The sequence below is a fragment of the Glycine max genome, chromosome 3 (genome assembly GCF_000004515.6).
Source record: "Glycine max cultivar Williams 82 chromosome 3, Glycine_max_v4.0, whole genome shotgun sequence".
Lineage (NCBI taxonomy): Eukaryota > Viridiplantae > Streptophyta > Magnoliopsida > Fabales > Fabaceae > Glycine > Glycine max.
In genome coordinates this window covers 43,981,151-43,995,196 of record NC_016090.4, presented here as the reverse complement: position 1 = coordinate 43,995,196, position 14,046 = coordinate 43,981,151, and the positions used below count along the sequence as shown (strand labels likewise).

General features: G+C 30.0%; 2 protein-coding genes across 4 annotated transcripts; one reads left to right on the top strand and one right to left on the bottom strand.

Annotated features, from left to right (window-relative positions):
• Window positions 1–415: 415 nt before the first annotated feature.
• LOC778029 (endo-1,4-beta-mannanase) lies at window positions 416–4,784 on the bottom strand. 3 transcript variants are annotated; one of them, XM_006576207.3, is made up of 6 exons: window positions 4,637–4,784; window positions 3,520–3,892; window positions 2,862–3,056; window positions 1,943–2,065; window positions 1,330–1,535; window positions 416–1,224 (listed from the first exon to the last, which is right to left on the bottom strand). In XM_006576207.3, the coding sequence occupies exons 2-6, from the start codon at window positions 3,877–3,879 to the stop codon at window positions 876–878; spliced, it is 1,233 nt and encodes a 410-aa protein (XP_006576270.1). In that variant the 5' UTR covers window positions 3,880–3,892; window positions 4,637–4,784; the 3' UTR covers window positions 416–875.
• A 7,250-nt stretch (window positions 4,785–12,034) lies between these two features.
• On the top strand, window positions 12,035–13,349 carry LOC100777045 (putative expansin-A17-like). The gene is given in 3 exon segments (NM_001255293.2): window positions 12,035–12,214; window positions 12,382–12,703; window positions 12,861–13,349. Coding segments are annotated over 3 exon segments (768 nt in total). The 5' UTR covers window positions 12,035–12,078; the 3' UTR covers window positions 13,171–13,349.
• Window positions 13,350–14,046: the final 697 nt, after the last annotated feature.

Below are 14,046 nucleotides of genomic sequence, written 5' to 3'. Positions count from 1 at the left end.
GAGGTATGTTGAACACTAAACAGACAAAAAATAACTTACGTTTTAATTTAATTTTTTTAACTTGTTGACTCATTGACTTGATGGTAAACTCAAGAGTCTACCAAATTTATTTAGAGTTTATCGAATCTACCCAGAGTCTACTAAAAAGAGAGTTTACACACGAGTCTACTCATAGAAAATAAATAGACTCATAAACTTGTAAGAATTAAAGAGTTAACTTGAGAGTTTGATAATCATAATTGTGATAGTCAATGAACTAGGAGCTGACATAATAAACTGAACATGCAAATGTTGTAATATATGTTGCATTTGCTCATTTTGACAAGATTACAATGATAGGAAAATATAAATAAGATAAAGTTAAAGTAGACGCAGAAAACTTAAAGAAGTTAAAAATAAAAGTGTAAAGCTTAAATAAATATAATTTTGAGTTTCATTATAGTTCAAAGTATTATTACTTCAACATTTTTCTATGGAATAAAATTCCGTCTAGGACTTTTGGAACCATCGCAGTCCTTAACAACATCATCTTCCTCCTAAAAACTTTTTCAGTAAAAAGCATCAGACACCTTCCCTTGATATCTTCTGGATTCACTCTCCATATATCTCCCATTTATTTCCAGACCAAAATTATTGCTCCTATGCATTTGTGGTATAATGCAGTGTTATCACCCACTTGCAAGTTGCAACCACTATTTTGCTTTTTTGCCTGATCATGTATTGAGTTAATATATATATTACATTTGATTAATTTGTTCACAACACGCTGTATTTTCCTATGAATATATAGTGCTTGTTTTGGGGAATATATAAGCAACAAAATAAGTTTGTTACATGTATATTTACATGAGGTAGGCGAAATTAATGCTTATCTACTAAGCAATACTTGACATTTTGTGGGATTGTTGATCTATAATTCTGGTAGTTGAAGGACTCTCCTCAAAGATGACTTCATAACCATCACGTAAACCATCCATTCCTTTAGCCATGAGCTGCCAAAAAAGCCCACCAGCACAGGGTCCCCCACTACTAGCACTACTGTATATGGCATTATACATTTTGCTCAGGTAATTGTCCCTTTCAACCACACTATATGACTTCGAAGACTTGCCAAACTCACCAACAACAATAGGCTTCCCCAGAACATTTTTGGCATCTTGAATGTGTGTTTGTAACCATTTGTCAACAAATGCAACCTGAGCAGCTTCGTTTGAGCCTGGCAACCTGTACCCATGCATGCATGCCATATAATTAATAATTTAACTTCCTTAGAATATACTTTACTTATTACTTATAATTAAGTGAAAATAATTGTGTATAATATGGTACCATTGTTCAGGGTAGAGATGCATGGTAGCAAAATCAACTTGGTGAACTAGGTTGTTAGAAATGAAATCAGTGCCAATAAGTTGGTACCCAGGATTGAATTGTTTTTTCTCTGGCATTGTTTCACCATAGAACCCTTCGAGTCCTATTTCTAACAAATGATTGTTGTCGATGGATTTGACGTAGGCAGCCATCTCAATCACCCATTGCTGAAAAAAGAAAAGATACATACATTAATAATAATATTATGATTTGTATCTAATTATCTATATCTATATTTTGGAAAATAAACGACCAAGTTTAATTATTATTTTTATATATTATATTATATATTTCTCACAAACAATTAATCAATGTCCACATCTCAGCGATAATATTGTATTTGGCTCTTCTAAAATTGGGTGGCCTATTTCATTTGGGAATCTTAAATTCGAGGAAAGGAATAATATTGATCACAAGGGTAATTGTATATGCAATGCTGTCAATTTAACAAGAAAGAAAGCCCAAAACAATCACATATATGTGTGTTGCGTGTGAGGCCAGTTATGCATATAATGTTTGGTAGTAAATATCTAAACTAATAGGAGCTGCTAGTATATAGTATGAGAGAAAGGACCTGAATAACTTTTCCGGAGTTGTCGTGTTGGGAACGGGGTTCATTGATAAGTTCCCACGCAAATATGGCAGGATCGTCCTTATATGCCACCCCAGTTATTGTGTTTTTTCTTGTCAACACAGCCTGCATATGCTCAAAGTTCACAAATTAAAAGGTTGATAATTAATTTTGATCAAGGAAATAATATCGATGTTGTAATAATGAAAATTTATGATCGGGACAATTGCCTTAATAATAGACCTCTTGTTATACTATTATTCAGGGGAATCTTGTTTTATACAAAAATTTAATATTTTGAGGTCAATTAAAATATTTTTTGAAGTGAAGGTCAAAGTATCTTTACTTGAATATATAAATCGAAAATACATATAGCATATTTCTAGAACTGACGTTTCATTAATATCTATTTTATTATTATAGCACAATTAATATTTGATCGATCCAATTCGGACGCAATAATTTGAGCGTGGGTGTAAAACAGAGATTATCGACTAATAGAAATCATGTTAAATTTTTGTAAGATAACACTTTTTTTTATCAAAAATAAATTTTATTAATATAACAGTTGAATCATTTAATATGATCGGGATAATATATGTATGTATAATATTTACATATTTATAAATTAAAATGTAAATGAATAATAACTATTTCCTTATACTGTAAACAATATATCATACATTAAAATATAATGAGGTGATAAAGTATCAAATATTTTTTTTAATTTGTAAATTTTTGTGGAGTTAATTGATGAGAACATAAAATTTAATGATATGATTGATAAAATTTATTTTTAATAATAAAAAAGGTAATAAAGTGTCATCTTGCAACGGCATACACTACACGCAAACATAGGTAACCCACAAGAAGTCATTGTTTTGCCTATGGTCGTGCATGTATGCTTGAAGCATTGGCTCACCTTAATATGGTTTTTGTAATGTTGCTTAGCAATAGGATGTGAAAAGAAATCATCTTCACTGTTCACGTACTGTCCATGTTCCTTCACCCACTGTACGTACTGATTTTTGCCACCAAAATCTTTCCAGTTGTTCACCAAGCTCAGTATCAAACGCACCCCATATTTTCCCGCTTCTGATACTACAAAGTCCAATCCCTACGCATACATGCACAGCTCATCACCAATCAATAAAAAACCACGTACGTAGCATGTAAAGTAGAACTAATAAATAGCAAATATATTCTCATGCTATTCGATGCTCAATTACGATAAATTGTTACATTACTAAGGACTTTTACAGTTTTAAATGCCGTTGATTATGACTGATCTTTACGTGATACATAATAATTTTTTTAATGTATATTAAAAAATTAATAAAATTCAATTATGTATCATGTAGAGATTTAATAACATCATGATATATAATATTTAATTATGTAATAATTTTTCTAGAAAAACAGTAACCATGGAGGGTTTTTTTTATCATGTAACATTGGTACAGAGTATCGTTAGTTTATAACTTATCTCAATAACCATATTGAGTTTATATTTAAGAAAAAAAAAACTTTGACATGATTGTATTAAAAAGAATATTATTAATTGAAGATGCAGTACGTACCCTGAATACTTTCTCGTCGTAGGAACCAGGAGAAACCTGAAGGGCTCTATAACCTCCATCACTGAAAGCCCAAGTTCTAGCAACAGTTAAGCCATGGCTAGAAGCTTGTTGCAAAACGGCAGTGACCTTGGGCCTTGTGGCTGGGTCAGATGCCATGTACATTAACCAGTACGCGTTGAATCCGTTGAAGTAGAAATGCCTGTTACTCAGAACGAAGTTGGTGCCACTTCGTTGAACGAAGCCACCGTGCTGAAGTAACATGCGAGCTGAGTCCCCACACTTCACATGTTGAACAACAACCAAGGCCACCATGAAAGTAAACATTGTGACCACGTTTTTGAGACCTCCTTTCCAACCCATAGTGTGCTTCGTGCTGAGAACAACGTAAAATATATCACAACCAAATACTACCAATGATACCTTCTATTTATAGCAACTAATTATAAATAATAGTATTGCCATTGTACAATAATTTTTTACATATTTTCTCTCTCTATCGCACTACCTTTCTCTAAAGGTGACAAAGACGAACCGTTTGATGAAATATGAGGTTTAAATTTTAAATACGGTAGCTATGCATGGCAGTATAATATGGTAATGATCGATGTTTTAATCAACTAATTAAAAGAGTAATATCATTACGCAATGCACTACCTATCTTTAAAGGTGACAAAGCCAATATAAGGTTTAAATTTTAAATTTTGGTTTGAAAACAAACCTGTACCTTTTTAACTTTATCTAATTATGGTCATTTGGGCTTAACAAGCAAAGTCCAAAAAAAAAGGGGAACTTTCATCGGACTTACTCTCATTTTAAAAACCCAAATAAAAATTTCCCTTTTTCTTTACCGGGACCAATATATATATATATATATATATATCATGATACATCAGACCAACTTGTGTTGTCACCTGTGCCTATCTTATTTATAAAAAAAATAAAAAATAAAAACTTTTTCTTCATTTTCTATCTCATGTATAATTTGTTATAAAGATGTGATGTGTAAATAACAACAAATTAATTAAAATAGTGACAGTGCAATTCACTAAAAACAGTGACCGCCGATTTCCCCCGTATGATCGATAAAATTGAAAAGTAACTAACGAGAGTGTCGTACCAAACAGAAGAATATAATAAACCAAAAAATATAAACGAGACAGAGAGAACGACTAGCTTGGACGGCAGAGAAGAGAATATACTTTATTGGGAAGGGGAAGGGGAAGAGTTTGTGGGAAATGTCTGATTCTTTGAGGCTTTATATAGTCATAAAGATGCACCCGTATAAGAGCAATACTAGTACTTAAGAATTGAGATATGCATCGCAACAGTTTTAAAAATTAGGTATATGTCATTATTTAAAAGCTTTAAGTTTTTCTTTGGGTAAAAAAAAAATATTCAAATTTAAGTTAAAACATTCTGTGTAAAATATGTTTGGGTCGAGTAAAATTTAAAAAATATTAATTTAGTTTTTATAAAATATTTCGTATGAGTTCTGATTGTTGACACACACAAATTTTAAACATCTAGTTTATATTTTATTTTTCCTTTAACTTTCTCTTTTTTACCAAATCATATTTTCTATTATATCTATATTTTTCTCACAAAGTGTCAATTAGTATTGGATTTCAAAAAATCTTTTTTCTTTTTGGAAATAAAATATATTTTTGTTAATCCTCTCTAATTTCATTAGATGATTCTCACATGACTAACAAAGAATACACATGTAATTAGCTAGATTAAAAATGAATTAAATAATCTGTGGACGGCTTTAAATCCCAAAAAATGAAATAAATAATTTTTGACAGTTAAAAAGTTTCAAAAATTACAATTTGTCATTTTATGGATGATTTTCTTGTATTTTCTGATAAGATTAAGGAAAAAGATGAAACAACAATAAATTCTAATATCTTTTGAATATGTTTGAGAAGATAGAAAAAGAAAATTAGTAAATCTATTAGTCACCTTAGAGAACCGTTTGGTGGGATTACAACTAAGAGATAATAAAAATGTTTTATTTTACTGTGTTTAAATTAATAAAAAAACATATGAGAGAAAAATTAATATTTTTCAAATTTTACCTATTGAAGTACCCAATTAAAAAATAATTAATTTAAAGTTCTACTTAAAAAAATCCCAAATAATTCAGACACCAACTAAATAATGTAGCCTTTATTTTTGCAAGTTTGTTAGTCTGCATGTTTTGGTTTTGGTGGCTATAGTGTTCCATGCATTATATCTACGTTTTCATTCATGCAATTGGTTCAAATGATTGTACTCGATCGGTAGGACACACATTTCGGTATATTCGTTAACTCAATACACTCAATTTGTGTCTATTGTTAAACCAAAACAGCATGTGATTCAGTTTAGATTAAAGTGAACCTAAACTATGCATGCATGATAAATTCTAGGCTATATCGGTTTTATTTTTATCCTTTGATCATGAATTGGCCACTCTTCATAAAAAAGTTAAGAGTTGAATTTATATATGGTAGAGCTTTGTAATAGTTTTAATCATCCAGCATTATTATTACAGAGAGTACAAGAGTCCATCCTAACCTTGTGCATATATAGTGACTCAGCATGAAGTGTTTCATCATCGTGATTAGTTAAACGTATTTTCATACAATAAATGACATTTTTCACGCCTTGATGGGATTTGTATGTTGTTGAGAGAGAAAAAGGGAGAAAATAAAAAGAAAAAAAATATTATAATTGATGTGATATAAAAATAGAATATGATAAAAAAAAAAAGAATTATTTTCATGTCTATCCAGAATAATCACACACCGTTTAATGCTTATCCTTATATCCATTACAAAAGAATCTCTTTAATTTCTCTGTCTTTGTCAAATTATTTGATAATTTGTGTTGAAAAAATAAGAACAAACATGAGAGATAAACACTTTTTGTAAGCCTTAATACTTGCGTCTGACTGAGTATGGAAACAACGGTTTCGAGGGATAAGAGGGGAAGTTCGGCCCACCACCTTAATTGAAAAGCCATTTTCTAATAATGTCTTTTGGGAAGAAAAAAAAAAACAGAGAGAAGAGAATAATACAACATATTAAAAGACATCCTCCACAGAAGGACACGTACGAGAAAATGGAGATAAGCCTGGTGATGTTTTTGTCTACCAAACTCGAATTCAGTCTCTCATGATATCTTTGTTTTATAACAATTACCATAAGGATCAAGACTGCGTATAAATGAACATCATTCATCAATATTCGTTTTTTTTATCTTCTTAAAAGCTTCATTTCATAAGTGAGATCTTGTGCTATGTAAAATTTATTATTGGAATAGATCACGTTTGATGAGATTCAAAGAATTTGGGATTGCAGAGTTCAGTCGTATTCCTTTTGCGGAAAATGATATACTGATAGCTACACAATTGAAAGAAGAAAAAAAAAACTCATATATCTCATATGGATAATGCTAATGAGTGTGTCCTTACTCCTTAAAGTATTGATTAAAAAATAAATAAAAAAGATGTTATATTAAAAATATAGAATTATTTAAAATTTATTTATTAAATAACTAAAAAATATCTAAGAAAGTATATAAAATGTTTATGAATTTAATTTTTATGTCATTAATGTAAATATTTTATATAGTCAAGTAATCCGAAATCACTTTAAAAAATAATGAGTTTAATTTGTGTGCATTTTGTATGTAAAAAAATTTACATTGTTGAGTCAATTAAAAATTAGGTTAACAGTAATGGATCCAAGCTAGGGGAAAGGGGGGCTTAGCCCCCTCCCTCATCTTTTATGTGTGTGTATATATATATATATATATATATATATATATATATATATATATATATATATATATATATATATATATATATAATTTAATATTAAAAAACACTAATGAAAAATCTATAAGAAAAATATATTTTTGAATTGATACATGTTTAATTTTCAAATAGTATATCATATATCTAGTTTTGCACATAAAGTCCTTAATAAATATTTTTGTTAAACTTATTATTTATTAAATAATTATTTATTAAAAGTCAAATATTTAAATAATTGTGTAAAAAAATCAGCTAGCACTCTTTAATACAGTCTAGATCTATCATTTTATGTTAAATATGATTTTTAAAATAATTACTTTAGCAGAATTACAAAATATATGACAATTTGTTATTAGATAACAATATAAAACCCTCTTAATACATTTAATTTAAATGTTAAAATATTATTAAAAATAATCTTTATCAATAAGATTCAATCTTTATTAAAATAATTATTAATTTAAATGTTAAAAGATTCAATGCTTTCCACATAAAAAAAAATCAATGTTTAGCTGATAAAAAAAAATCAATGTTTATCAATAAGTGTAGACACTAAGCTTCTCGTATAATTAAAACTAATCCAATATTAAATCGATGCAATAATTCAATTGTGAAAATTTCTAATTTTTCCCTCCTTCATAAATTTATTTATTATATATGAATATTTTGTTAATAAATATGTTTAACGTATGATTAGTCTTTAAACACACCAAAAATCATATTAACTTTTAAAATTATTAATTGTTAATCATATTACTTTTTTTAGGCAGTTAATCATATTACTATTAAACACGGAACACTTCAATCTTTTAAAAACAATTAAAATTCTAGAGACTAAAAAGAGTTTCAAATTTGTAAATTTTTAAACAAAAACGGATATGTGTTATTATGAAAATTTTCAGGGTACCAGTTTGAGTGTTTATTCTTTATCTTTTTTTATTATTTACTGATTGATAAGTACATGTAATATTTATTACCCATCTCAAGCTCTTCCCCCGTACACCCCCCCCCCCCCCCCCAAAAAAAAAAAAAAAGCGAAGCAAGAAAAAATTACATGACGTGATAATTTAAATGTAACAATATTAGCTTTGCATGCAAATTAAGAAGGATATTTGTGGAAAACTATTTATTTAAATACTGTTCAACATGTCTTTTCCGCAAACATTGATTGGTCTATTTAACAACATCGGCCATTAGTTCATTATTATCCTTTTCAAAAAAAAAAAAAAAAACACAAAGCCGTTATTATCCTTAAGAGATAATGTCGAGATCGAAGTCATTTCCAAAAGCAATTTCAATAATCATCTATCAGCAAACCAAAAACGGTCCCAGCTTATTGAAAACTTATTAATTATCTATGTTTAGCTTAATTTAAAAATAAAATAAAAACCTTCAAGTATAAAAAAGCGACACTATGCGTTTGGATAAGAAATGATATTTTCATTATCTATATTTTCTCACTAGGAGAAATGCTACTTGGTTTAAAGGCATAATATGTCATAAGTTTCTATATATGTAGTATAAACTTACATATATTCACAAAATATCATATAAAATATTTTTTATCATTAACTTTTACCCTGTAGCTTGTGAAGTGTACATAATAACAGTGGTCACGAGTAAGGCGGTTAGGATTTGGGGGATATTTTGATTAGATTAATGTTAATTGTTTGAATTGTTTTTTTAAAAAAAAATATTTTGACAATCTAAACGGAACCAATCCAATCACTTTAGAATTAGTTTAGATCAGGTTATATAGGATTATTACCTACTAAAATAATAAAATAAATAAATAAGAAAGTAATAGAGAAAATAATTATAATAAAATGAAAGAAAACTAATACATAATATTAAATTTGTGAGTTATAGAATTATAAACATAAAAATTATAAAATTATACCAAATAAAAATTTAAAATATTTTAAAATAGTATGAGTCTAGATTGGTTCGGATTCTACATTCTTAAACTCGATATCTAAATCAATATCATCGGTTTTATACTTTTGAAATCCAAATTGAATCGATGATCATGATAAGCCACCCAGAATTTTATTTTTCTTTGATTTGCAGGCTTGAATTCATTGGGTCATTCATCCCTAAATTTATTATCTTCACAAGTTTTCTTCACTTCTTCGCATGATAAGATTTGTTAACGGTGTGTTTGGTTTAGAGGATGAAAATAAAAAATAAATTTTTGAATTAAAATGGAGTTTAAAAAATATGAATTTTACACAAAAGTATATAAAAAATTTCTTTAATATTATTTTTTCTCATCTCTACCAAACGCACCATTATTCTTAGGACAGAAGAGAAAAGTTCCTACACACTCTGCTGCGTTGCTTGGCGTGGGCCTGTTCTATTTGGGCCTTTTCCCAACACTTTTACAGAAGCTAATCCAGAAATATTGCAGCAGGAAATTAAAGAATTAAAGTACACTGGGAGGCCTTAAAACGAAGAAGTGCATGCTTGATAACGTCTAAATGTAAAGAAATAATTATTTATTTTAAAAAATTATCTTAATAAACTAAAAAAATAGTAATTATTTCTTCAAAATAATTAAGTAATTATTGCATATATGTGAAATGAGCTTATTGACAATGATCTGTGCATATAATGGCCTACGTACACTAATTAACATAATCGTTCACCCTCTACTCATTAATTAGGAAAATAGGTATGCCTTAACAGATGGGGTGGAATGTGCTGGTCCCTGCTGGAGCACAAGGGTTGGTTTCATTTGAATTGAACTGTGATCATCACTGGATTAGTCTTTATACCCTGTCTTTTTCTTTATGCATTTCTGCTTTATTAACCTCGTATATGCTATAATTCAGCTTGCCTTGACCAATCATTTGGTGTTTGTAATATATTTGTGGATTTGGTAAATAAATTGCATTTTCAATTTCAACCAAAACAACTGACTGCTCTTGATCACTATGAACTATTATCTCTCACACACAGATATAAACACCTTGACAGTACAACACTTTATTAACATTTATCCAGTTTTTTTTTATTTCTTTCATCTTATCACATTCATTATTCATGTTACTTATCATATTTAAACTTTTTGGATGAGGGTTTATGCAATTCTCATTCAACAATATAATGAAAAAATGTGACCTTTTGTGTGAAGCGGTAGTTGGTTCAACATGTCACAAGATACCATCAGCCATGTGCCATGTGGGCGGTGGCAAAATACATGCATCTAGTCATAAACATATTTATTGCAAGAATAAAATACCTCTATCTCTTGTGATAAACAAATAAGGTCATTGCAGATAGTTAGGCATTGCATGTTACTACAACTATGAAAGTAATTAATTAATTAAATATCCATGCAAGATACCCATAACGTCTTTCGTTCTCTTGCGTGTACGAATTGACTTTCATATATTATATATATATAAGTACGGAGCTGAAGTACCTTCTATCTGTTCGTTTGATAGCCTATCATTCAAATGGCCTATAATTTATACGATTTATCATTATAATATGAATGCATGTTGTCTACTGCAAAGCAGGCTGTGGAAACTGCATGTGGTACCACTCACGTACTACGGATAAACGATCAAATCAAATGTGTAAACATGGATTTCCTTAATTAGCCGAAGAATGGGGGTTCAAAAGAATCAAAACCTCATATACCCAATGATTAGTAGGATAAAATAAGAGTTTTGAATTTAAATTAAAGAAAAAAATTATTTTTAAAACTCAAATTTTGAAATTTCTTACCATTTCTTCTCTTCCACTCATACCATTAATGATGATGAGTTTGATGCAATATTCTTTCGCTGCACAATGACCGATCAATTCGATGGGCGTCGAAGTAGCATGAATATTTTAGAAAAAATAAGTACATCTTTGGTTTTTGTTGAAAAATTAAGTTTCAGGCAAAAAACCATTTTATTAACATATTAAAACACTTATTTTTACATTTATTTTGTTTTTATCGGTTGAATTTACATTAAAACCTAAGTCGCAACAACTCCAAGTACAAATCATACATGCACTAAATATATTTGTACATCCAAATGTTGGTTGACATCAACGACCGTGAAAAAGAGAAGTAATAAAAGATAGATATGATAGATGCATGATATGATGTGTAAGAAAGAGAAATAAAAAAAAAGTATTGATCAATGGAGTGTTTAAAATAAATGGATATCCAAATATTATTATCCTTAATTTTAGAAGGAAAAAAATATAACAAGTAATCATTATAAATTGTTATAAATAAAACAAAGAGATAACAAGCATAATAAAGTGATCATGTAAAAAATAGAATGTGAAATAATTAAAGTAGAAGATTTTAATCCAATAAGTTTCAACTTGATGGATGATATTAAGATCATTTTTCTAAATTAACATTGTTATTTTATAAAATAAATAAACAATGTATACTTAACTTTAAATTATTTTAAAAAATTGAAATTACAATACATTTTAAGATGTCCTTTCATCTATATCATCTGGTGTTATACTTAGCGTTGTAAAGGCCTACATTACACTTAAATTAACAATAGTGTTGGCTATTGTTAATTAAAACATGCAATGGTGGTCAATATTAAATTTATGATAACAGGAGACAAATTTGTTGGTCAACACCTTGTTTCCCACAATTTGAACTTTAACTTGCTAGCTAGCTGTTTCTATGGGCTAAAAGCCTCTAACTGCAGCTATATATAAATGGCCATAGGAATCTGCCATCTTGAGCAACAAGTTAAGCAATTCTTATTCACACAGAGAGAGAAAAGATGGGAAAGTTCATTTTGAGTACTGGTCTTATATTGTTTGTGGTGTTATTCACTACTGAACTTGGAGTAGCATCAGCTGTTTGGCAGCGAGCTCATGCAACTTTCTATGGTGGGAGTGATGCCTCAGGAACAATGGGTAATTAAAACGCATAACTTCTTAATTGTCTCAATTTTTTCCCCTTCATTATTTCTCTAGCTAGTTCAATTAAAATGTAAAGCCCCCAGATATTAATTTAGGTACAAATGAAGAGCACCAAACAAATAATCATGAGTAACTCAATTAGCAATTGTCTTGATTTGTAGGAGGTGCATGTGGCTATGGAAATCTCTACACAGATGGTTATGGCACAAAAACAGCTGCCCTGAGCACTGTTTTGTTTAATGATGGAAAATCATGCGGTGGTTGCTATAGGATAGTTTGTGACGCAAGCCAAGTGCCCCAATGGTGCCTCAGGGGCACTTCCATCGATATTACTGCCACAAATTTCTGCCCCCCAAACCTCGCACTTCCTAATGACAATGGCGGTTGGTGTAATCCCCCTAGACCACACTTTGACATGTCTCAACCTGCCTTTCAGACAATAGCCAAGTACAAAGCTGGAATTGTACCAATCTTGTACATGAAGTACGTATGTTTTATGTTATGCCATATATGTCTTAAACTTGTATTTTTTTTTTTATTTTTTTTGCACCCCGTTTGAAATTAAAGTCTTTAAATTAATTTGACATGTCATATGATAAATTAAATTGGGCTGACTAATAATTATGATGTATATATGCAGAGTTGGGTGCAAAAGAAGTGGAGGCATCAGATTTACCATCAATGGAAGGGACTATTTCGAATTGGTGCTTATAAGCAACGTAGGTGGAGCTGGAGAGATTTCCCGAGTTTGGGTTAAAGGGTCCAGAATGAATAATTGGGAATCCATGACGAGGAATTGGGGTGCTAACTGGCAAAGCTTAAGATATGTGAATGGTCAGAGTTTGTCTTTCAGAGTTCAACTCCGCAATGGGAAGACTCGCACGGCAAATAATGTAGCACCGTCCAATTGGAGATTTGGCCAGTCTTTCTCCAGCAATGTTCAGTTCTGAATTCTAGCTGATATAATGAATCTCTATCAATATTAATCTGAGTATTCTTCTATTCCGTCCCTACTTACGTTCTTTAATAATTATATACAGTATGTTGCTTTGCTTGTGGTTGTGGTTCAGCTATTAATATTTTGCGATGAAGCCCACCACCTATGATATATATATAAATTGTAAAACTATTTTTTTCTCATGCCTCTGCCTCTACCTCTACGTACTCTCCTCGTTCTATTATATATATTTATTGTTGTTAACATAGAAAAGGTGTTGGACTTGTAGTTCTAGCTATTCTTGACATATATTTTGTTCTAAACTCCGCATTACATGGAAGCGTTCTCGTTTCCAGAATTCATCTGTTACTCTGCCTTCCAACACGAACACAATCCTTCATAAAGACAGGTCCAATGTGTTAAGTCCGGGAATCTTTTCAACATTGGCTGCAGTGACTACCGAACCCGTTGCGTTGTTCATAACTCCAGGATTCGCTAGCCCAACAAAGAAGAAATCTGCTTCTGTCACATTTGCCTCCTCCTAATTGTCACAAAATCGCTGTTTATTTATATAAATGCAATTTTGTACACAGAAGGAGGAGGTTACGGGCAGATCAGTAGATGGTAAATTATGTGATGGTTAAGCATTAGCAAATGATATCAAAGCCCTTCAACTTATAGTTAATTTTGTTTAGTAGGAAAGGCAAACACTCATCTGCTAGAAAAAATAAATGTACTTATTATAGTTTTTGGTGTCTAATAAAAAATGAGAATCAGTCCTACAGATACAAATTTTCTCAAATATAATATACCTGATTACAAGATTTTTGGGAATATCATTTCAAGAAATACAATAATACACCCTTAAACAAATGCCTTCTAAACAAAT

What these genes read in the sequence shown, in the direction of transcription:
- LOC778029 (XM_006576207.3), bottom strand. Translation starts at nt 3,879, where the DNA reads ATGGGTTGGAAAGGAGGTCTCAAAAACGTGGTCACAATGTTTACTTTC. An exon ending in ACTCCGGAAAAGTTATTCAG is followed by an intron (nt 1,536 to 1,942) that starts GTCCTTTCTCTC and finishes TTCTTTTTTCAG; the next exon opens with CAATGGGTGATTGAGATGGC. An exon ending in CATCTCTACCCTGAACAATG is followed by an intron (nt 1,225 to 1,329) that starts GTACCATATTAT and finishes GCATGGGTACAG; the next exon opens with GTTGCCAGGCTCAAACGAAG.